Source organism: Grammomys surdaster, unplaced genomic scaffold (assembly GCF_004785775.1).
Source record: "Grammomys surdaster isolate TR1022 unplaced genomic scaffold, NIH_TR_1.0 126124, whole genome shotgun sequence".
Taxonomy (NCBI): Eukaryota; Metazoa; Chordata; class Mammalia; order Rodentia; family Muridae; genus Grammomys; species Grammomys surdaster.
The window spans coordinates 1,643,938-1,667,270 of NW_021620932.1; the positions used below are offsets into that span (position 1 = coordinate 1,643,938).

Sequence of the window (23,333 nt, forward strand, 5' to 3'; positions counted from 1 at the left end):
ACAAGCACAGCCATCTGTCTTCAACCATCCTTTAAACCAAAGCTTTTAAACAGCTAAAAGAAATTTAAAAAATAATAAAAGAACTGACCCGGGGACTCATGCTTTCTTAGGGTAAAAGCCTGTCATAACTTATAGTTGATACTGCAGAGCAATCCATAGACAGGTCGGCAGGAAGCAGGGCTTGACTTCCCTCGCACATGGCTTATGATTAACCCAGATATTTTAACTCTCTCCTTTCATAATAGCCATCTCTCAGAACTGTGAACCTAAGGACGAGGCCAATACCTTCAGCAGACATTATTTATTCTTTAAAACTGAGCACAGAAATGCGCTCACGACTCCTCTTCCCTAGTTAGGTCTTGACCTTGACACTTCACTTCACTGACTCAGGGGCTGCCACAGGAGAATTGTTTTCTTTATGCCGTTTAGACGATATAAACAGCCTACTCCTTAATGTACTTGACCTGAGGCTGCAGATTCCCTTGACAATTCTTAATCAAATATTATCAATGAGGCTACAAACCAGCCAGCCTGCCATACACACACGTGTATTAGTTGAAATGCACTATTCAGATCTTTCCCGATTTACTGTTAGCATCCCCTCAACAGATTCGTATTCTATCAATGGGTTATAACTACAATTGCCAATATTTATTTTTTTTTAATTTTTTTTAAACAATTTTATTTTATGTGAGTACACCGTTGCTTTCCTCAGACACACTGAAAGAGAACATAAGATCCCATTATAGATGGTTGTGAGCCACCATGTGGTTGCTGGGAATTGAACCCAGGACCCCTGGAAGAGTAGTCAGTGCTCTTAACCACTAAGCCATCTCTCCAGCCTCCACCAATATTTATTTTTATACTTTGGTTATGAATAGAAATATACTCTTATTATATTTGATTGGTTGAGGTTCTTCAGTTGACTATTGTGGAATTACCTGGAAATAAAAGTTTCAATCTGGGCCGGGCAGTGGTAGCACACGCCTTTAATCCCAGCACTTGGGAGGCAGAGGCAGGTGGATTTCTGAGTTCGAGGCCAGCCTGGTCTATAGAGTGAGTTCCAGGACAGCCAGGGCTACACAGAGAAACCCTGTCTCGAAAAACCAAAATAAAAAAAAAAGAAAATAAATAAATTAAAAAAAAAGTTTCAATCTGATGCTGTCCAGTGTATTACGCTCTTCCATTTTCCCTCTGGTCCTTGCCAAGAAACTATGGCTGATCTAGCAATGATCACAGCCCAAATATTAATTTTGAAATAGCACTTCCTGTTACTAGAAATCAGAACACACTGGGTCAAGGGAATTAAATTACAAAATAAAGCTGGGAACATTATGTTATGCCAGAGGCTGAAGAGCTGTTGAGACAAAAGTGACTCAGACATAAGTTGACGGTTTAGCTGCCACATAGAATTTATGTAGAAACAAATTCCTTATTCAGAAGCATTTGAATTCTAGAGATGACATAGTATCTACCGACTAATTTTGCACATTTGGGAGTCTTTACCAAGGGGTATATGCCCAGGTTATGTTATATTTTCATAACTTCTCCTTTTATTCTTTGCAGTGTTGCTGAGTGAACCCGGGATCACAGAGCTTGACCAATGAGCTACATAGAATGCTGGGCTTGGTTTTCTGAATCAGGATTTCTATTGTAGCCCATCCTATCTTCAGGAACTCAACATCTTCCTATCTTTGCCTCCCAATGCTGCAATTACAAGACTGTTGCCACTGTACATGGCTTGTTTATATTTTTTTAAAACTCATTCATAAACCAAAAGGTTCAGTTGGAAACCCTTCCTCTTTCTTACTGTCCTATTTTTAACAGATAGAATTGCTTATATTTTAAATCAAGGTTTTATTTTTCTTAATTTTTTATTGTAAAAAAATAGAAACAAAAAAAGATAAAAACAATGAACAGCCATTATCTATCAGACAACCTTGATGATTATCACCTGTGACTCATCTTGTTTCCGCCACTACCAACAAGCCAGGGAACTCTGGATTAGTCAGATGATTATACTTTTTTCTCATTTTATTTATCATTTTGTTAGATTTAGAGAGGAAAATATGGTATCAAAAATCAACTCTAAGTACTGTCAAATGATCTCAAACTAATTTATTTAAAAATGCTTCTTTTATATATATATAAATATATATATATGGAAGTGTCATAATGAAACCCATTATGTATTATTAATACATGCTAATAAAAACTTAATTATAAAATGTTTCTTTTGAAATTCATCTTTATTCAGGAGTCCACTGAACATAGCTCTCATAGATTTCAAGATCAAATTATTACTATATTTAGGCATAATGATAAATAATAATACATACCACATACTAGCTAAGGTGGGAATAGAAGTATCAATTTCATTTGCTAAATGTTTGTAAATTCACTTACAGCATTATAATGCTCACTGACTGACTACTACACTTTAAGAATTCTAGCTGTAGCAGATCTAACAAGTGAACAAGTACAAGTCTACCCTAACTGTGAAGATACAATACTTACATACTTTAAAATGGACACGATAGTCCTTTGATTAATGTTATACGACAAAACTCAGGTTTACAAGAAATTTACTAAGGAATATATTGGAGAAGGTCATTAAATACAGAACAATAGAGAAATTCATTCTAGTTAAAGAGAGACTGTTCTCACAGTTACTCAGCAGCAATATATTTGGAAATGTTCTTATAGCTTTGCTTTCTGAGAGTGAAAACCTTTCATCTCAAGCTGAAAATCACTTAAATTGACATTACATGAAATTCATCAAATAACACTTAGCAAATACTCTGAAGGCATTTCACAGGGTTCTGTTTTCTTTTACGTTTTAAAGGGTGGGGGGCAGTCTCTACATAAACTGAAGCGTGCCGTACCCACCGAGCTGTATAGGCTTGCACAATGAAGAAGGAAATGGAGAGCATGAGTGTGGGTTATATAGTGCAGGTGACTGTGATGGGTACTAGAAGGGAAAATCCCCATGGCCACCCTAACAACTTACCTCTTCACTTTGTCATAGTTCTCTTGACGGTAATCACCTTGCTGGACTAACTGTTTTGTGTCTGCTAATTCTAAGGCCAAACGTTGACATCGAGTTAGAAGTTCAGAGTTGTTTCTTCGATCTTCTTCATATGTCTGTAAATGAAATGAAGAATTTCATATTTCAAAGTGAACACAGAAGATCATATTTTGCATTGAATTTTTCTGCTAAGGATATAAAAATGTCCTCATATGTAAGGACACACACACAGACATATAAATGTCCTTATAAGTAAAGTAAAACATGCCCAAATAGATTTTAATAGTTACTCAAAGACAGGTAATTTTGAATTCACAAGATTATTTGAATTAAATTATTTTGAATTATTTGAATTAAATTAAAAATATTAACTAATTTCTATATGTCTGCTTTGGGCTAGATATTGTACATACAAAGATGAGTAAGATAGTTTCTTCCCTATTGAAAACATAAAAAAAAAAAAAAAACAGCTACTGAATAGCAGGTTCCAAATTTCTATCCAAGATCTGCTTGAAAGACAATTGTGGGAAATTTGAAGACACTTTGAAGGCACTTTGCTTTGGTTGAACATCCTAGCCTTCTACACTAGCGTTGTGAGAATGGAATGCTACTGAGCTTATAGGATTTAGCTGAGGATGCTCTACTACTCCCCAGAGGATCATCCTGTACATAATTTAACACCTATGTCCTAAAAGAAGATTCAGTTCTGCCAAAGCTGAACATTATTGGTTATTTAACTGTGTCAGGAGAGGGGACAGTTCTGATTAGGAGGTAGGGTCCAAAATTTAGTTTCTAGAAGTGAGTAATTTACAATATGACACTTTAAGCCTCAGTGTTAACTAATGGAATTCTTGTAAAGATTATATCACTCAATACATGTAAAGTACTTACAAAATGCATAACACATAATGAGTGCTCATTAAGTAAAAATTAATGTCTATAATATTTTCTATTTGCTTTTACTTTTTGAAGGACCACAGACAAACCTATAGTATTCTAACTACACAAAGACTATGATATAATTCAGAGAAATACACACACAATATAAAATTTGCAAAAATTTAAAGGATGGACAAAAGGTAACACACCCAAGTAACCCAAAGAGTTAGGAGACGTGTTAGTTAGAAACAACAGGAAAGGTTAAAGTTAGAGTCCTGAACCTTGCTAATGTTACGATGCTTTAATACAGCTCTTCATTTTGTGGTGACCCCAACCATTAAATTATTTTTATTGCTACTTTGCAACAATAATTAATATTAAATAGCTGTGTTTTCCAATGGTTTTACATGACCCCTGTGAAAGGGCAATGTACCCTAAAGGGGTGAGACCCACAGGTTGAGAACCATTACTCTAAGGGGATGACCCAGTAAATAAACAGTATATTGTTCCTGAAAAACAAAGCAAAACAAACAAACAAACAAACAAATAACACCCAGCAAAATTCTGTAAGAATTCATGAGTAGAGACAGAAGACAGAAGTGGAGGCTGAGACACACACGTAAGCACTTAGAGCCTTGTTTTGTGATTTTTTTTTAACTTTTGTTTTGAGATATGATGTCATTATGTAGTTCTGATGGACTGGAACATGACATGTAGATCGGGCTAGCTTCTACTTGCTGAGATTAAAGGGATTAAAGTCAAACATCATTAATTACTGCTACTACTACGACTGTTGTTTAGACAGGGTTTGAGTATATTCTGACCCTGGATTTGAACTCACTATTTAGCTAAGGGTGAACCTTAACTTCTGATGCTCTTGAATCCACTCTAGAGTGCTTGGATTATAGGAATGTGCCATGATACCCAGATTATGTGGTGATGAGAATTGAACGCAAAGCTTTTTAGGTACAAGGTAAGTATTCTACCAATTTTGTGGTGTTTTATGCACATCAAGATAGTCTTTTTGTTGTTTGTAGTACGTGGAGAGATATATTAAAAACATTTGCTGCAGTACAGTCTACCTCTTACTCCAATGATTTTTGTTGTTGTACTACCCACTTGGTTACTGTTGTGGCTAGTTTTTAATGTCAACTTGACACAAGCTGAAGTCATCTAAGAGAAGGGAACCTCAATTGAGAAAATGCCTTCATAAGAAGGGGTTGTGGGCAAGCCTGTGGAAAAGTTTCTCAATTAGTATTTGACGTGTGAGTCCATTGTGGGTGAGGTCATCCTTGGGATTCTATAAGAAATCAAGCTGAGCCAGCCATGAGAAGTAAGCCAGAAATCAGCATCCCCTCCATGGCCTCTGCATCAGTTTCTGCCTCCAGGTCCCTGCCCTGTGTGAGTTTCCCAGCTTTCTTAGATGATGGTGAAAGATGATCTGGAAGTATAACCAAAGTAAACCCTTTCCCCTCCATTCTTCTTGGTCATGTTTCATCACAGCAACAGTAACCGTGACTAAGACAGTTCCTATATGAATTTTCTACTCCTTCTGGTCCTCTTCCCAATAAAACCAGTAAAAACAAAGAAATCAGAATGGGTCGAGGTATACAGTTAGGCTTTTAGGATAGAATCAAGGGAATTCTCATTGGAGAATTTCCACTTTCTTTGTGAAGTGAAGCACCAAGTAAGTTGACAGAAATGAGAAGTGTGAGGTTGTGAGGAAGGGAGGGAATGCCTAAAAGAGCTTTGAGGAGAACAGAAGGATCAGGAGGAAAAGCCCAGAAGTGCTCCACTGGAGGCTGCCAACAAAGAATTAGAAGTACTTGTTGCTGCTAATATGATTTTCTCCCCAGTAATGCTCTGCTAGACAAACAGAGGTGCCTCAGGCTATTTTGATAAAAAGAAAGTTGAATTAAAGGCCATCAACAAGAGAGAGGTTGAAGATGGATAAGGCAGTTAAGAGGGAAGAAAACATACTTTTGGACTGATTAAATCATGAGCACTGGAAATTTTGTTATAAACACATAACTGAGAACTGTGGTTGAGTATTTTGATGATGTGTACATGCAAAGAAGCAGATGCCACTGTGAAGAGAGACGTGCAAAGGTGTACAAATCTGCAGACCCTGACCTGGGAATATAGCTCAGAAAACAGCACATGTCTAGCATATCCCTAGCACATGCAAAGCTCTGGGTTCTATCCATAGCACTGAAAAAGAACTGAAACAAAACATAGAGTGGGAAGGGAAATAAAGCATAAACATGTAGTCAGTCACACTGAACGTGACTTCGTCTGTAACTTTCATTCACCTAATGTAACTGTCGTCTTGGAGGCTTACTGCCTCAGTCTGCTAACCTAGGTTAGTCCTGGAAGCTTCCAGTCTCCATACAATCTAATCTAACCTAGAATGTTTTGGCCTCTGAGACTTACTGCTTGCTAAGCTCACCCTTTCTAGATCTTTCTGATCTCTGGCTAGCTGGTTTAACTCAGCTGTTCCGGCTCAATACTCTCCCAGCTGACTGATTCAATCGGCTTTCTCTATTGGCCTCTGACTTTTGCTCTGTTTGGCCACAAACTCTAGTAATCTGTTCTAATCTTCTCCTCTAATCTCATCTGTTCTCATTCTCTGCCTTGTTCTCCAATTCATCTGGTCTTGACAACCTGTCGCTGTACAACTGTCCCAGTAAAACTGCCTCTTAAGTGGCTTCCTTTCTTTCTGCACTGATCCCTAAGTAGCTTCCCTTTCCTCGCCGTTCTGAGAGTTGGGCACATCCTATTGTGTCAAATCTTTCTCTGATTCATCACTTTGTCTGCCACTCAAGTAGCTATCACTTTCAAATATGAGTGCTTCCTTCTACAAACTAACTTGACGGTTTGGGATTAAAGGTGTGTACAAAGGGTGTGTCTATATTCCAGCCAGATGATTAAAGGTGTACTGAGTCACACCACAACTAGAAACAGGTTTTTGTTCCAGTAAACAGCACAATTTCAAGGTTCATAGTATGATCAAATATCCTGCAACGTGTGATGTTGAAATATGGGAGGTACAGGCACCTGCCATGGAGAACAGTTTGCCCACATGTATATATACATACATATATATGATTTTTCTTTCAGTATAAATGCCACATAAGCAAATACAGCCAGAAGTTCAGTTAAATAAAAAATTTCTTTCAAGTCAAAAATGTTCTTTAGATCTATGCTAAGGAGACAGATTTGTAAGAGCCAGAGGTAATGGATGACTCTAAGGAAACAGTATCTCCCAGACATAGGGACTGTGGGAGTCTGTACAAAGCCTGAAACGGGTCCAACAATAAGAGGAGAAAGTGATATGGGTTTATACTTCATAACCCTGACCAAGACACTATCTGCAATTAATACACACTGGAAATGAAAGAATGGGTTTATGGAAAGAATGGAGTCGAATCTCACTAGGTCTATTAACCATACTTCATACCTAATAGGCCAACAAAAATGAACTCAGTGGTATTTTTGTAGACTTTGTGTCTCACTTTACTTGTTTAGGCATTTTTTAAAATTATTGTTTTTCTTGTTTATTTCAAGCTCCATTTTTGTGGAGTGTGTGTGTGTTTCTTGTTTTGGTTTTTGTTGATTTTTTTTAAAGAAAGAAAGAAAATGAAAAAAGTTAGGTGAGGAGGGATTTGTTGGATCTGGGAGGAATTGGGGAGGAGAAAAATGTGAACAATATAACAGGAAATTTTTGCAATAAGTTAAAAAATCTCTCTTTAAAGTTACAACTTCTGTTCTTTGGGGTAGGGAGCTCTGCTCTGAGTACTTTTAGACACTAAAGGTAAGAGTTGGATATGCTGGTGCATGTTTATAAGCCTAGTACTTGTGAGGCTGAGGCAGTTGGACATCAAAGCCTGGGATACAGGGTTAGACCTCACTGCCATAGTATTGGAAAAGAGAAAACAGTGTACTGCCTCAGAACGGATTCATACTTTATGGCTGTACAATTCTGTAGATAAGGCACAAAGGCAGTGGACTGTGCTACATTCCCACTGCATTCTGTGGGAAGATGTCTACCTTACGTTCTCTCACCACTGAAAAGGGGATTGCATGTGCTATGAGCAGCCACTCCTTGCCTCCCACAAGATATGCAAAAGATTAAGTTTCTTATAATCCTAGCACCTAGTATTGTGGCTTTTATATAAAACATTTGTAAGTAATGTTTATAGAAAAGAAGAAGGAAGAGAGGACCATGTGTAGACTGAAAGAAACACAAAAAATTATAAATATTTTTATACAAAAAGAAGTAGACACAAAGTTTGCATTTGCCACCCCTTTTAAAGTAGGAATTTCTAGGTAACAGTTGAGTGAATCAACAGCCAAGTATCATTTTCTCTTTTGAAATGAGAAAACAATTCTATAAGGAAAGCAAGTGCAATCTGAGGCATCAAGGAGACCCCCACTGCTTGATAGATTTATGTACTTGGAACAGAACAGACTTTGACTGCCAAAGTTAATCACACACACACACACACACACACACAGAGAGAGAGAGAGAGAGAGAGAGAGAGAGAGAGAGAGAGAGAGAGAGAGAGAGAGAGAGAGAGAGTGTCATTTAGGTTGTTTGCTATCTCCATGTAGAAAATACTGTTTCTGTAATTCTGTTTGCTATAACTGTCTTATCTATGACCCTCTCCTTATACCCACACATAACTCTGTACTCCTTACAGGCCTCTCCTATCTCTGTATATTCAGTAAACCATATAGTAGAAATACTTAATGAGTAAACTAATTATGAAAGCTAGACTCTATAGTCCTAGTGTTTAGTATAGGTAGGTCAAATATAGACATGTTTACTTTAAAATTAATATATGCCTAGCAACAAATTGTTTCCCAGTCAAAACTAAAGGTTAAATAACATATCACCTCTTAAGCAATAATATTGTATGCAATGTGTGTGTGTGTGTTGTGGAGAGGCAGTATGAAAGAAACTTCTATAGCTTCATCTGTTGTTACATGGGTGAGATGTTGATTCACGCAAAATTGAGCTGTACCATTCTAGTTTCTTTATGTATCACAAGCTTTTAAAAAGAGGCTTGAATGGGCCCCACCCTCCAAGTCTCTTGAGCCCAAACAACAGCAGCTCTTTTAGATACTCAGCATTTCAGAGATGAAAAATACACTGGAGATAATCTACCACAATCTCCCTTTCAAGATAAGGCCATGATGACACACCAGAGGAATACGTGTAGATTCATGTTCATTGCTGCACTATTATACAAGTCAGGAAATGGAACCAGCTTAGATGTCCATCAACAGATGAACAGATAGAGAAAATGTGCTAATACATATACACAATGGAATTTCTTGAATGGCAAAGAACTATGAAATCATGACATCTGCAGGAAGACAGAATCAGTTATAAATTATATTATCTCAAAGCCAAATATCACGTTGTTCTTAATATGTAGAATCTAGAGTTGTAAGTATGTGTGTGTCTGTATTTGTGTGTGTGTGTATGCGCGCGCGTGTGCATGTGCGCGAGCGTGGCTGCGCACACACGTCAAAAAGGGTGGGAAGCAGAGTAGTGGAAAACTGATAAGAACACAAGCAGGAGCTGGTACTAATTTAGTGACCATGATGACAGGGAACTAAAGAGAAGAAAGTATAATGACACATTTGTATTAAAAAGTCACCATGAAACATAGAAACAGTAAGTAACAGTGAAACAAAACAAGGTACCAGCAGCCTAGAGGGCTGAATGGTTTGCATAGCATTCCAGGTCTAGAGTCTATGATCTGGAAATCACACATAGTTTGTCCTTTTCTTAATTTCAAGTTTGTTTTTTGAAGGATCTATTTTGTAGTAACTATACAACCACTGAACATAAGCTACTTTTATTTATTGCCAAAACCCAACTTTTAATTATAGGTTTCATGGCTTCAAATATCACATGTACATAAATCAAAGTTGATTCTGAACTCTCTCATGGACCACCATACAGCTCAAATTTCATCTTAATATTAGAGAAACGAACTTAATGTATCATGTTTAAAATATCATGTAGCAACAAAGGATGTGAATATATCACCGTAACAAAAGTATGGCTTTCCGGCCTTCTGTGTCATTGAGATTAGCACTAAAAGTATTAACACGTATAGGTAGGAAAAAGAAAGGCAATAAGTTAACCCACCAATGGAAGTAAACACCTTGAGTTTTGCTTTATTGGCCCACAGCTTCTCTAACCTCTAGAACAATGTAGCCAATACAACTTCCTGCAGTGAGAGGTGTTCTGTTGTCATATGCACTACTTTGGTGGTGAATCAGCTGTGCTCAGCGAGGCAAACCGTCTGCATTTTAATCATTTTGAATTTAAATGATCGCAGGTAGTATTGACAGCTGAGCTCCAGGGCTAGACTGCTCAGGTGCTCTATGGGTTGCAAATACACTGGGACACAAATATCCTGGAGTGTGTTCAAGAAAAGAGCCATCTTTGATTTCCTCGAACTAAGAAATCCACCTGTCTCTGCCTCCCAAGTGCTGGGATTAAAGGCGTGCACCACCACTGCCCAGCTTGAATATATTTTTAATGATTTATTTATAGTTATTTTAGGAGAACTGGTGTTTTACTTGCATGTTTCTCTGTGTGAGAGTGTCAGATCCCCCAGAGTTGGAGTTACAGACAGTTGTGAGCTGCCATGTGTGTGCTGGGAACTGAACTAGGGTCCAGTTAGAAGAACAGTTAGTTTTAAGATCACACTGAGTTCTTGCTTGGTCTCCCACACCCACATCTCCCTAGCTTCATCTTCTCTTTCAGACTTTTCTTGGAAATCCTAGAGCACTTATTTTTCTCATCAACTAAAGCACGTTACCCACACTTAATTCTGTATTAGAGTTCTTTCCTCTGAATCTCCCAAATGATAAACAAAACCCCTGGAATATAATTTAACTGTTCTTGCTTAATATTATTAATCATGGAACAATACTATTAGAAACTTGGATGCTTTCTAAAATATGGTATTTCCATGCTAAAAATGTGATTCTGTAGTATTTTTTGGTTCATGTGTCTGTGTGGTAAGCATCATGAGTATACACACGTGAGTGTGTGTGGTTGATTGGTTGGCTGTGTGTGAGTGTGCACATGCACGCTGGTAAGGAGGCAGCAGGCTGATGTTGGGAATTAAACCCAGCACTAGTACATGCAGACAGCTTCTAGTCAGCTTCTGGGGAAAGCTGTCTGAGGCTTCTGAGGCTGCCACCACCTACCTGGCATTTACGTAGGTTCTGGGGTCAGGCCTCGGCATCTCTTGCTTGTACAACAAATGCTGCAAAGGTTGAGCTATCTTCCCAGAACAGATTTTATAGCTTTCTTCATTGAGTCATTACCTTTCTTGCTAGAGATACACATGAGGAAAATATTGCATTCAAAAAGAAACTGGGGGACTCATCAATACAAAATCTGACCGCTACCATCAGCTGCTACAGACAGACAGAGTCACATAACCATTCTCCTTCAACCTGATAATACATTACTCTTTATGTTTGAAATATACTTTAATGAATCATATCAAGTATCATGATTTTGTTCTAATGGTAGAATTCAGGCTGGAGACGACTCAGCCATTCAGAGCATTTACTGCTCTTGCAGAGGGAACTGGTTTGCTTCCCAACACTGGCACAGTGGCTCACGCTAACTCAGTTATATAACGGCCAGATGATCTGATGCTCTTCTGACCGCCACAGGCACCTGCACATACATGGCACAAACACATCACATATACACACATACACATGAAATAAATGCATAATGGTACAATTCATTTGTGAACATTTCATTTTCAGTTTTTGTTTCAATAGGTTAAATAAAATGGGCTTATAAGTTTATTTTGTTTTGCTTTTATGTTACCTCAGAATTTTCTACCTTTTCAGTACTCTGGAGTAGTATCATTAACTATGAGTTAAGAATTGATGTGAGACCCCACCTGGGTTGATCCATTTCTGAACTTGGTAGTAACCAGATTAGTGGACACTCTCGCTCCCCTTCATAATATTCCCAGGCTAACTGCACCCCTGTTTTATTTACAAGCTATACTTCACTATCAGTTTCAAGTTTGTTGGTACAAACACACACACACACACACACACACACACACACACACACACACACACAGAGCACTAAATTTCCGATACTTTATTCCTGTTCGGTTTTCCCCCCATCTGCTTCCCTAGGCAGCCCAAGCTGGCCTGAGCCTCTGACGCTGGCTTGCAGGCAGGCTGCAGCCACGGCTCACTCTCCTTTTTTCAGATGGGGAATGCATATCTTTATTTTTGTCTTTCTTGTGTAGTAATGAAAAAAAAAATTAGGGCCAAAGATTTTTCTCTAGTACAATTTTAAATATGCTTTGAGAACTCTGACATAAAATACTCTTGTTTTCAATGTTTTCCTTTTTAAATTCTTTAAGCCAAAAGATATATTTAACTGTCAAGAAAGTTTAGTTCCCTTCACTCTGTCTGCTTTACTAGGTTATGATAAAAATAGGAACTATAAAACTACTTGTACCTAAAAATGTACTTGTTTCCTATGTGAGCAAGTATATACACAGTAGTCTTGCAAATTTTCCATTGATGTTTAAAAATAACAGTCTCTGGTTAGGCTTTCTTCATAGCAGCTGTACCAAAACATTGATAAAATTAGTTCTTCTAGGCCTCTTTTATTTTATCTATCCCATCTACACCAGTTCTTATAGAAGCAAATTACACTTCTCTAGCTTACTGTGTTACACTAAGCTCTCAACATTACTCTATAAGCATTATGCCATTCATTATGTAAAGGTTCCTGTCTATAACATCATGTTTTGCCATAATACATTTTGCTATTCTGTTATATGGATTTAATTTTAAATTTCACCTATTTTGTATTAATATTACCTTGCTGCCATTATTTTCCATAATTCTTTTTCCTATTTTTCAATTTTTGCACTAAGCACTTATTGCTTCCTTGGGAATGAAAGAAGTATGTAGAACTCTCTACATCAGCAAGACAGCTGAATATAGTGTAGCTGTGCTGCAGATGGTCCGGTGGATAAGGGTTTTCTGTATAAGCACTGAGTTTGAAGACCCAGCGACCACTTAAAAGATGACACAGGAGGTGGTGGCACATGCCTTTAAGCCTAGCATTTGGGAAGCAGAGGCAGGTGGATCTCTGTGAGTTTGAGGACAGCCTGGTCTACAGAGCAAGTTCAAGGACAGCCAAGGCTACACAAAGAAACCTGATTTTGAGGGTAGGGTGGGAGGGAAGCTGACTGTGAATGTCCCTTAACCCCAGTAAAGAAAGGCAGAAATTCAGTTGGGGCTTGCTGACCAAAAGTCTAGCTCTAGGTTTAGTCAAAGACTAAAGAAGTTGACTATGCAGTTATTGTAATAAATGAAGAATCTTCTATCTGAAGATCATATATTAAGGAAGAAAAGTTTTTGTTTTTCTTATTTCGCATAGCAATGGAACCACTGTGTGTTACTAGGAAGAAATAGCATTTGCTGTTTTAGTCAGCTGATTGAAAATAAGAACTATAAAAAGGCAAGTTATTGCAGTGCAGGTTCAAAACCAAGATTTTCCAAATAAACAAGACAATTTGTTTGCTTTTTAAAGGTAGATGGGTATATACTGCCATCCTGTGGTTGAAACACACTAAGACCATATTTGGATCTGTTGACAACTGACAATATTCTAAAACTTCATGTTTTCTTTAGATTCTGGTTATGTTTTTAGAAGTTCTGCTTCTAGTATTTTCTTTCATATATAATGGTGAAAAAAGTCATTCATTCATTCATTCATTCATTCATTCATTCATTCATCCATCCATTCATTCATTCATTCATGTATGTCAGTAAATGCCAAATGGGAAAATTAGTTTGTTATGAAACTGAGACTCTTCCTAGGGTAAGAGATCTCGAGGCCAAAAATAATTTTCCCATGCTTGACAACACATAGAGTGTTTTCCTGACTTGTGTCTATCATTCTGGTCAAGGTAATGGCCAAACAAGCTCCCATCTGATCAGTCCTACTACACAGTCAAGGAAGAGACCCAAGAAAAGGATGAAAGCCAGACAGATGCCAGGAAGCACATCACTGCATGGAAGAGAAGAGCACTTGTGTGGGTTTCCCAGGCCTGCTGGTTTGTTTCACTGTTGTTTAAAATGAGGGCCAGCCCATTCTCTGTCATGCTGTATACATAAAGGTGGAGTTCAAAGTCCTCAGTCTTTCTACCTTGGACAGTCAGAAGACAACTGCAGCTGCAGGAGAGGGAGGAAGGAATTCCAGAGGCAGCCAGAGAAGGGAAACTAAACTCTATGGGTTATCTTTGCTCAGGTTGCTAGCCCCCTGATCAACACATATACGAGGATAGACTCTCTATAGATCATAAAGGTCAAAATATCAGAATTAAAATTTGTACTGCTATCAAATAGACATAGGCACAGTGAATCTAATCTCCTAAAATAAAAACATCAGTACTGTCCAGAGGGAAGTTAACACATAGCTTGCTCATCATGATAGGACCTAATTGTACTCTTTGATATATTAAAAAAATCAAAATTAATTGAAGAAATAGGAATATGTGACATATGCTTAAAGGGAAAGATAAGCAATAGAGACACACTGAGATGACCTATGCATTGAAATTAGTGGCAGGATTTTAGGCAATTATTAAACTATCTCTAAGGCATAAAACATGACATACTTATAATAAATGGCCCAGAAATAAAAGATTTAATGAACAATGAAATGAAAATACATTAAACAAACAAATAAACAAGAAACAAGGAAAAACAAAACATGCTTAAGGATTTCCCTAAAAGAAAAAAGAATGTATGTACATACAAATCCGGGTGCAAATACTGTAGCAGCCTTATTTATTAGTCTCTAAAATGGAAGCATATCAAATGCCCATCAGTTAACACATGTAGGGATATACACAAAGGAACAGTCTTTAGCAGAAGATGAAGAAACTACTAATGCCCAAAGAAGAGAGCCTAGAATGTTCTCATAAGATACAGTTGAGAGACAGATATGTATAAGACAAACATCAGTGTCAATGGTAGAAATTATGCCCTACATATGCTGGTATTTACTATAAATACCAGTTTTTTAAGTTACTGTTACTGTTAGGGGTGTGACTGTGTTAGGAGGTATATACATTGCTCTGGGTTGGTTCTCCTGGGAGGTAATGGGAATCTTTAAGGGTCTCTCATAGGAGGATTCTCACATTCTCATAGGGGATTGTGAGATCTGGCTCTCCTCCCCTCTCTACTTATGAACTGAGCTGTTTTACTCTGCTATGCACTCCCAACCATAGTAAGCAGTCTTAATCCAGGCCCCTACACAACAGGGCCATTCAACCATGGACTGAAACCTCCAAAACTGTGGGCTAAAACCAAAGCATTTCTGTTTGTAATTTGATTATATCAAGTATTCATTATAGCAATGGAAGTTAGCTAATAGTATGTATGCTTTAAAATTTCTATAATAAGGGTGAAGATTCTATAATTTCTAGGGCTGATGGTAAATTCTGCACATGCTAATTTAGACACATAAACTGACAGCTTACATAAAAATCTGAAGTTGCTCAACTACCTCACTAGGTATGTCCTGCTACACACTCAGACAAACCTTGCCAGAGCAAGCTTTAAATTATGATTTATTCTTCTTTATCAATGCAATAAATTAAGATATTTAATATTAAACAACATTAGACTGAACATTCTGTAGGAATGTTTATATTTTCCTTGCAATCCTTTTCTTTCCTATGTTTTTATTTTTATCCTTCAACTCCTGAAGAGAAAAGCAGTTCTCTCAGAAATCAAGGTATCAATTCTTAAAAGTCTGTCAAATATTGTTAAGACATTTAATCTATCCAGATGTTCACTATAGATGAATAAGTAAATGTGGTGTATGCATATAATATTAAGGATGGCCTTGTCTGCCATCAATGGGAGGAGAGGCCCTTGGTCCTGTGAAGGCTGGATGCCGCAGTGTAGGGGAATGCTAGGGCGGGGAGGCAGGAATGGGTGGGTGAGTGGGTGAGTGGGTGGGTGGGTGGGTGGGTGGGGGAGCACCTTCATAGAAGAAGGGGGAGAGTGATGGGATGGGGGTTTGCTGAGGGGAAACCTGGAAAGGGGATAACATTTGAAATATAAACAAATAAAATATCCAAAAAAAAGAATCTTCAAAAAGTAGGACATTGTATTAAAATATGGATGAATCTTAATATTTACACTAAGTGAAATAAATGTTAACCCTCCATGATTCCATTCATATAAAGTATCTAAAGTAGTCAAAACCATAGAAACAAAGTAGAAAAGTGGTTCTCATGGGCCAGGGAGAGGGAAGGGGTTTGGAGCTTCAGTGTTTCAGGGCAGATAATAAATTCTGGAGGTATGACTGAATACTTCAGAAGAGCATGCTGGGTCAATGGGAAATGTATCTTTACTACAATTTTTAAAAGGTGTTAAATTTCAGTACAAAAATTTGGAACATTATTGCCTGTTGAAAATTTATATATTTAGTTCTGTATTTTTATACACATATGTAAGAGGTTATCACTTATGTGAAATAGCACATGCACATTTGAAAAGCTGGTGGCGCTCCCCAGAGGCAGATACCTACTAGTCACTGACTCCAATTCTTATATCTTACAGAAGCTCACACAAGGCTTGGTTCTTTAGTTCACAGTTCCTGGGGTCTCCAGATTCCCATAGGCCACTGAGTAGCCCTCTTTAAGTCTGCTCTACACTCATTGCTCCAAAAAATGAATGATGAGATTACACATGAATTTAAGTTTTGTGCTTGCCAGTGGCATATCTTAAAATTCTTAGGCCACATAGTCACTGACTGCACTTCTCAGAATTCACATTTTATCAAAGTTTTAAATTATAGTGATTAATAAGATCCACATCATTCCCTTTAAAACACCCAACATTAAGTATGTGTAAGCTGATTTACTGTAAACTATTGCATGAAGAGACTGTTCAAATAACGTACTATAATAATGTGGGTCATACCTTAGTAAGAGCTTGGTAAGTTTATTATAGGGCAGCCACTAACAGTACAACCTGCCCCAAGATTTAACAGAGCAATGTTAAATCTGTTGAACAGAGCAGCCCCTCCCCTTCCAGACATCAGCCTCAGTGAGGCCCTGGTTTCACTGATGCACTTTCATGTTCACTACAAAAGAAAACACTTCTTCTCCTGTTCTATGGTACATAGGAATACAATTTTAAGCTGAAGGAAACTTCTTAACAAAAGTAGACAAGCAGTAAGACCTCTGACTTGTACCCTCTGTCTAGGAACAGACATTAGAAGTTCTCTCACCAACACCACCCAGCAGGCCACATAACCCAAGGAGGTTACTCTCTGCCTTTTTCCTCTCTTCCTTTGAAGATGCTCAGGTTGGGGTGTGTGGCCCTATATCTAGATAGAAGAAATGTTAGAAAGAGAAACCCAGAATCTGATCCAACAGGCTGGGCCAGGTGTCCCCCAACTTGCTCCACCCCCTGCCCACATCCTGTCATTAAATCACTCTCGTCCTCGAATGCTCACACATGACAGTCCACACATACAGCTTCCTACCGGCCTGCATTCCTGAAGGCTCCTGCGTCCATCAAACTGATGTGAGACAAGTCTGCCATGCTCTTCTTTGTTAACCTGTCTTTTCGTTAGAGAGGGGGACAGCCTTTTTAATAGATGGTAAAAAGCTGGTTGTTTCTCCCGAATCATTTAGGAAAGAAAACTATATTTGTCTCAAAAATTAAAACAGAACATTTATTTTAGTGGTGGTCAAGAAATTTTATGTGATTGTCATCTCTAGAAAAGTAAGACATTTTTGCTATATGTATTTGATAGGCAATTTTGTGTTTTCACTACATATCTTTGTCAACCAATGTTAAACAAATATATTACCCACATACTAAGCAGGAAAAGAATATGACCAAAGCACCAAACAGAACATTTAAAGCAACAGAAGAAAAAAAAAATCAGACACATCCAACTGAAAAAACTGATCACTCTATATAGTATTTTTAGTAAACTACGATGACGACTAGTTAAGTACTAAAAATAATGGTTCTCATTAATAATTAAATCCTAGTAACCTACCATCTCCAGCTGATTCTTCAAAAATGCAGATTTTAACACCCTCCCTTAAAGATGATAATATTCTTTATAGTCCTTAGACTATTAGATTGGCCTGTGGGACATTTTTTGAGAATCACTGTAGGAGATTCTAGTCTACTGTGCAGTGCCATCTCTAGGCAGGTGAGTCTGGCCTACATATGAAAGATAGTTGACTATGAGTCTGAAAGCAAGGAGCAGTACTCCTCCATAGTGTCTACTTCAGTCCCTGCCTCCAGGTTCTCACAAGCTCCTGCCCTGGTTTCCTGAGGTGATGAACTACTGTAAAGTATAGGATAAAATGAACCCTTTCCTCCCCAAGTTGCTTTAGAGAGCAAGTGAGGACAGATATAAGTGATCTTGCTTTACTAATACAATTATTGCTATTGGACAGGAAGTATTTTTAAACATGCTCAACATCCTTAGTGGTCTGGAAAATGCAAACTAAACCTCCTTTGAGATTCCATAGTACCCTGAGTTAGAAATGGGCAGCATCAAGAAAACAAGCAGCACCCAATGCTGGTGAGATGTAGAGAACACGAGCCCACAGTCACTGTTTTGGGAAGGCAGACTGGTACAGGCACGTTGGAAACCAGTGTGGATGCGTTGGAAAAAGCTGAAAATAGACTTCCACATTCCCTAGTACTACACCTACACCAATACTGAAAGAACTCTATAGCCTACCGTAGACAGACTTTCACATACAACTGTGTTAATGATCTAGTCACCATAACAAGGAAATGGGATCACCCTAGATATCTATCAATCGATGATAAGTTAAAAAAATGCACAACATATATAATTATGAAATTTTTTGTTCCTGTTTTAAGAGAAATAAAATTTATAGGGAAGTGAATACTTTCTCTCATGTGCAAATTCTAGCCTGTAACTTACATATGTGCGCTCACACGGGTGTGAGAGTGGAAGGCAAGGACAGTAGAAAGGGGCCCGTGGGATACATGGGGCAGCAGAAGGAACACAACAGGAAAAGAGAGGGGAGAATTAAAGGAGTCCAAGCGCTATAGACATTTAAGGGGGAGTGGCCAGGGACATGGAGAGAACTGACAATGAATGATACAAGAACATGACATAAGGCAATCAAATACTTGATAAATTCATCAAAAAATTAAAAACAACATAATGACTTTGATTGGAGGTATCCTGTGTGGATGGAGAAAGCTATGCCAAGAAGCCACTAGTTACTGAACAGGAATCCCAGTGCTACCTCCCAAACTTGCTGGCCACCAAATGCCAAAACAATCCAGGCAACTGCCTCTGCTGTTGCTGTCCTCCTGAACCCAGTAAGACCATATACTGAAGATTCCTCAATGCTTATGCAGCAGGACACAGAGATCAGAGAGGGGCTGGGCTGGACCCTCCGTCCTGCTCACAGTGCCAAAAGTATAGCACTGAAATATAAATTGATATAATGACTTACTTCTGGGTAACAGATCATTGAAAAACCTGCACTTTATATAGGATATCACATAAATACTTGTATGATACTTTGTGAAGACAATGTTTTACTTTCTAATATAAACATGGGTGATTCAATACTAGTGTTTTTTCTTCAGTTGAAAATGAAGCCTATTAAAATTTCAGCTCTATGAGGGCAGATATTGTCTCCTGTTGTTGACACACAGAACATCATCATACATATTAATGACATACAGGGAAACATATCAGCACACATGTTCAGAAGAATTAAGAGTCAATTGCATTTGATGAGGAACGGCTGATATAATGACAGTTGCTTCCTTTCATACCACAGATAAAGCTAACCTATAAGAAACGGCTGCTGTAGACTATTCTTGTAAACTTGTTTTCATTCTAGTTTGATGAATTCTTTGGAGAAAATAGCTATCCCTTTTTTAAAAAAAGCTGTTAGAGAGGAAAATAAATCAATCCACCATCATTTCTTATTTAGTCAACGTAAGTACACGATGGTATTCTGGGATATTTGGTCAAAGTTATAATCAAACCAATGACCAGTGTACCCTTTCACAAGTGAAGAGTTCTAAGCACGATAGCCTTAGATGATAAGGGTTCTTCCAAGAACACAGGAGGTGCTATTAATACTTACACATCAGCAATAATGAGGACTGTCCTGGCAACTTATGAGTCTGGAACTTATGAGTCAACAAGAAAGGCAACTGCATTCTTTTTTGTTCTACTAATGGCACCCGTCAGAGAGCCCTCACATATCTTGGCCTACATTGTACATCTGAAAGCTGGAGAAATAATCTCTTGTGTGCATATTTATTCCACAAGAACATTCAGATATGGTTCATTTTATGATGTCAAGAGCATTTGGTTATGAATATGTTACAATAACAAATGGATTTGAGGTTAAACCATAGTTACCATGGTAATTTTTAGGATGAAGACCTCCAGTTGGCCTCCTGCTTCTGACTCTCTATGTGCTGAGCAGTCAGTACCCCTGGTCTCATTTTCTGTCCCTTTCCTGTCCCTTGCACAAACGGTAAGACACTTCTAAGGAAAAGCTGCAATGTCTTTCCAAGAGTAGTAGAAACAGTACAAACCTCCGTCAGTTGTTTCAGTTGGCCTTTATTTGTACTTAATTCTTCAGACAGTTCATTCTTCTTCACTTGTAGTTCATAGATTTCCTTTCTTAATGGATTTACTAGCTCATAGAACCGAATCTTAAAAAAAAAAAAGTAAAATAAGCAACCCTGAATCCAAACTAGAATTAAGCATTGCCACTCGCATGCAGCAGGCTGTCCTGCATGGTTTCACTTTCTGCCATTTACTGACTCTGATTCAACTGTGGTAAAAATATTAACTGGGAGTTTTTGGAAATGTTTCAAATAATTTTACTAAGATATCCTGCTATAATTGTTTTTGGTCACCTTTTTGTAATGACTTAAATAATCTCCACCATAGATATACATATATAGGAAACAGAATACGCTGCCATACACTCAGCACTACCCACTAGCAGACTTGGAATGCATTCTCCACAGATCTATCATAATAAATCTAATTAAATTTATATATCAAAATGCCCCGCAACCTTAACTGAACTCCCTATCCTTCACCCCATTTGTCTTCTCTGAAGCACTTGTAATACATCCCCCACACTCCACTGTTAGGCTGCTGTTTGTTTGATTCTACACCTAAGTAAGAGCTATGAGGCCAGGGATTTTGATCTGGCTTATATACTGCTCTGTCAACCTAAATATCACTTTGATTAAGACAAATAAATTTCATTCTTTGCTCTCATCCCAGGCTCTTGGCAGCCTCCCACTGCGTTGCTGCCCTGCGGTTGTTAGGGGTCTTGAGAATGAATCACAATGATAGGAGAACTGTTTCCACTCAATCCAGACCTCTCCTTACTCTTCATTTTCCTGTTATAACCCAAGTATCCCACCCTACAAGGTTCTAAGAACCAAGAAGCCATCAATAAGGCAAGAACAAGCAATTAGGAATTACTTATTACATAGGCATATAACCCAAAAGTCCTTAATACATGACTTCACTGAAGAAAGTAGGAGGCAAGTATTAAAGTTGGTCCTTTAGGGAGAGAAATCTATATCAGTCAATTAGTTAGAATAATATTTCATACAAACGTATATAAGAATAGTAAATCAGAAAGCAAAAATGCATATACTTTATATCTATATGAATGAAGCTTCAGTGACAGCACTTCAAATTTCTTTTACACAGTATATGTTGGGCAAAAAAACTGTAACTCACCCATTTAAATCAAAAGTTGGACAAAAAGCTATCATATGATTTTCTTCAAGTCATTGATCCAGAAACCTTGGTCCACTGAGAACCAAGAACAATTACCATTTCAGCAAGACAGTAGGTAGTATTCTGCATTTACAAAGACTCAGTGAGCACTGTGCTACGCATTTAACATGTTTTACCTACTGTCAGTCTTTACAACAGAGAAATATATTACTAGCTTTTATAAATGAGGAAAAAAAGAAGGCTCCCAGGGTAAAATCATACCTAACATAAAAAAGCAAGAGCTGTCAGTGCAGGCTTTGGGCATTTCTGGCTCTTGCCTTTTTCAGTGCTCTCAATTCTTTTAGGGAATTCACAAAATAAAAAGTATTTTCACAGTAATAGTAAGTGTTATCTTGTCCAACTTAGTTCTCACTTTCTCATTCTCTATATGATATATGATGATGACACTGGGACTTTTAAAGCAAATAGATATTGAATCTAATTTTGTATTTATATTTATTTGTCTTTAGAGGAGGTCTTGTTTCACTACTGAGGCTGGCCTCCTTGAACCTTTGGGTTCAAGAGATCCTCCTGCCTCAGCCTTTCCAGTAGCTGGGACAAGCACTGCTAGAGCACCAGCACACCCAGCACTTCTTGTGCTTAATCTGTTTCCTTAAGGTTTAATTTCAAGTATTGCAAGTGCTGATGGATATGCCCATACAAACAAAAGCTCTGTAGTCTCGAAGCGGTTGCTGATACCGAACGGACTTGAGACTCATGCCAAAGAGTAAGCCCAAGTACAAGTTTCTTTAGGAAAACTAGATTCAGAACTAATCTATACCAAGACTCTGCTCCATTGTTACCCCCTAATAATCATAAACACCCCACTCTTTCCCACGAGCCCTAATTAATTCCAGACAATACTAATGTGACTCATTCTAATAGTTTTCCTTTGGAAACTGTTATAAACCACTATAAAATAACTCGTTTTGCAGATTATGGAGTCACTGAAATTTTGAGCTTAAATATACTCTCCAGTTTTTAAGGTTAAAAAATATTATCACTTGGGCATTTCAAAAGCAATATTCTTTGGGTAAGGTGAGTCTAAACTTGTCCCTGGATGACCCAGAAATGGAGAGTCAGAGTAAGACAAACAGGACTACCCCAAAGAGAGAAAGGGGTTGGAAATCCACAAAAGAAATAAAAGAATACTTGAACAGTACAGAGAAAAAGACATGGACTGCGAAGAAGTGAGGTGAGAGGCTGCGGAGACAGCAGTTGGTCACGTGTCTGCCAGAATCAGGACAACTTGAGTTCAATGCCCAAATCCCACAGAAGAAAGCCAGTGGTGGTGGCATATGGTTAGAATCCCAGTGCTGGGAAGGTGGGGCAGGCAAATCCCTCGGCTTCATTGTCCTAATTAATTGGCAAGCTCCAGGTCATTGAGACTGTTTCAAAAATGAATGAATGAATGAATGAACGAATGAATAATAAGGTTATGCCTGAGTACCACCGAAGACAGTCCTGTGGCCTCTACTGCATGCATAGCCATGTGCACATACACCAGCACACACATATACTGCATGCACAGCC

The 23,333-nt window shown here is 38.0% G+C and overlaps 1 protein-coding gene across 4 annotated transcripts in view; it reads right to left on the bottom strand.

The window, feature by feature from the left end:
• The window catches only part of Pibf1 (progesterone immunomodulatory binding factor 1), a 148,099-nt gene that overhangs the window by 114,126 nt on the left and 10,640 nt on the right, over positions 1-23,333 (bottom strand). For all 4 annotated transcript variants that reach the window (XM_028756571.1, XM_028756572.1, XM_028756570.1 and 1 more), the window contains exons 5-6: positions 20,588-20,707; positions 3,011-3,144 (exon numbers count right to left, since the gene is read on the bottom strand). In XM_028756571.1, coding sequence (XP_028612404.1) covers positions 3,011-3,144; positions 20,588-20,707 — 254 coding nt within the window. The remainder of the gene's footprint in view (positions 1-3,010; positions 3,145-20,587; positions 20,708-23,333) is intronic.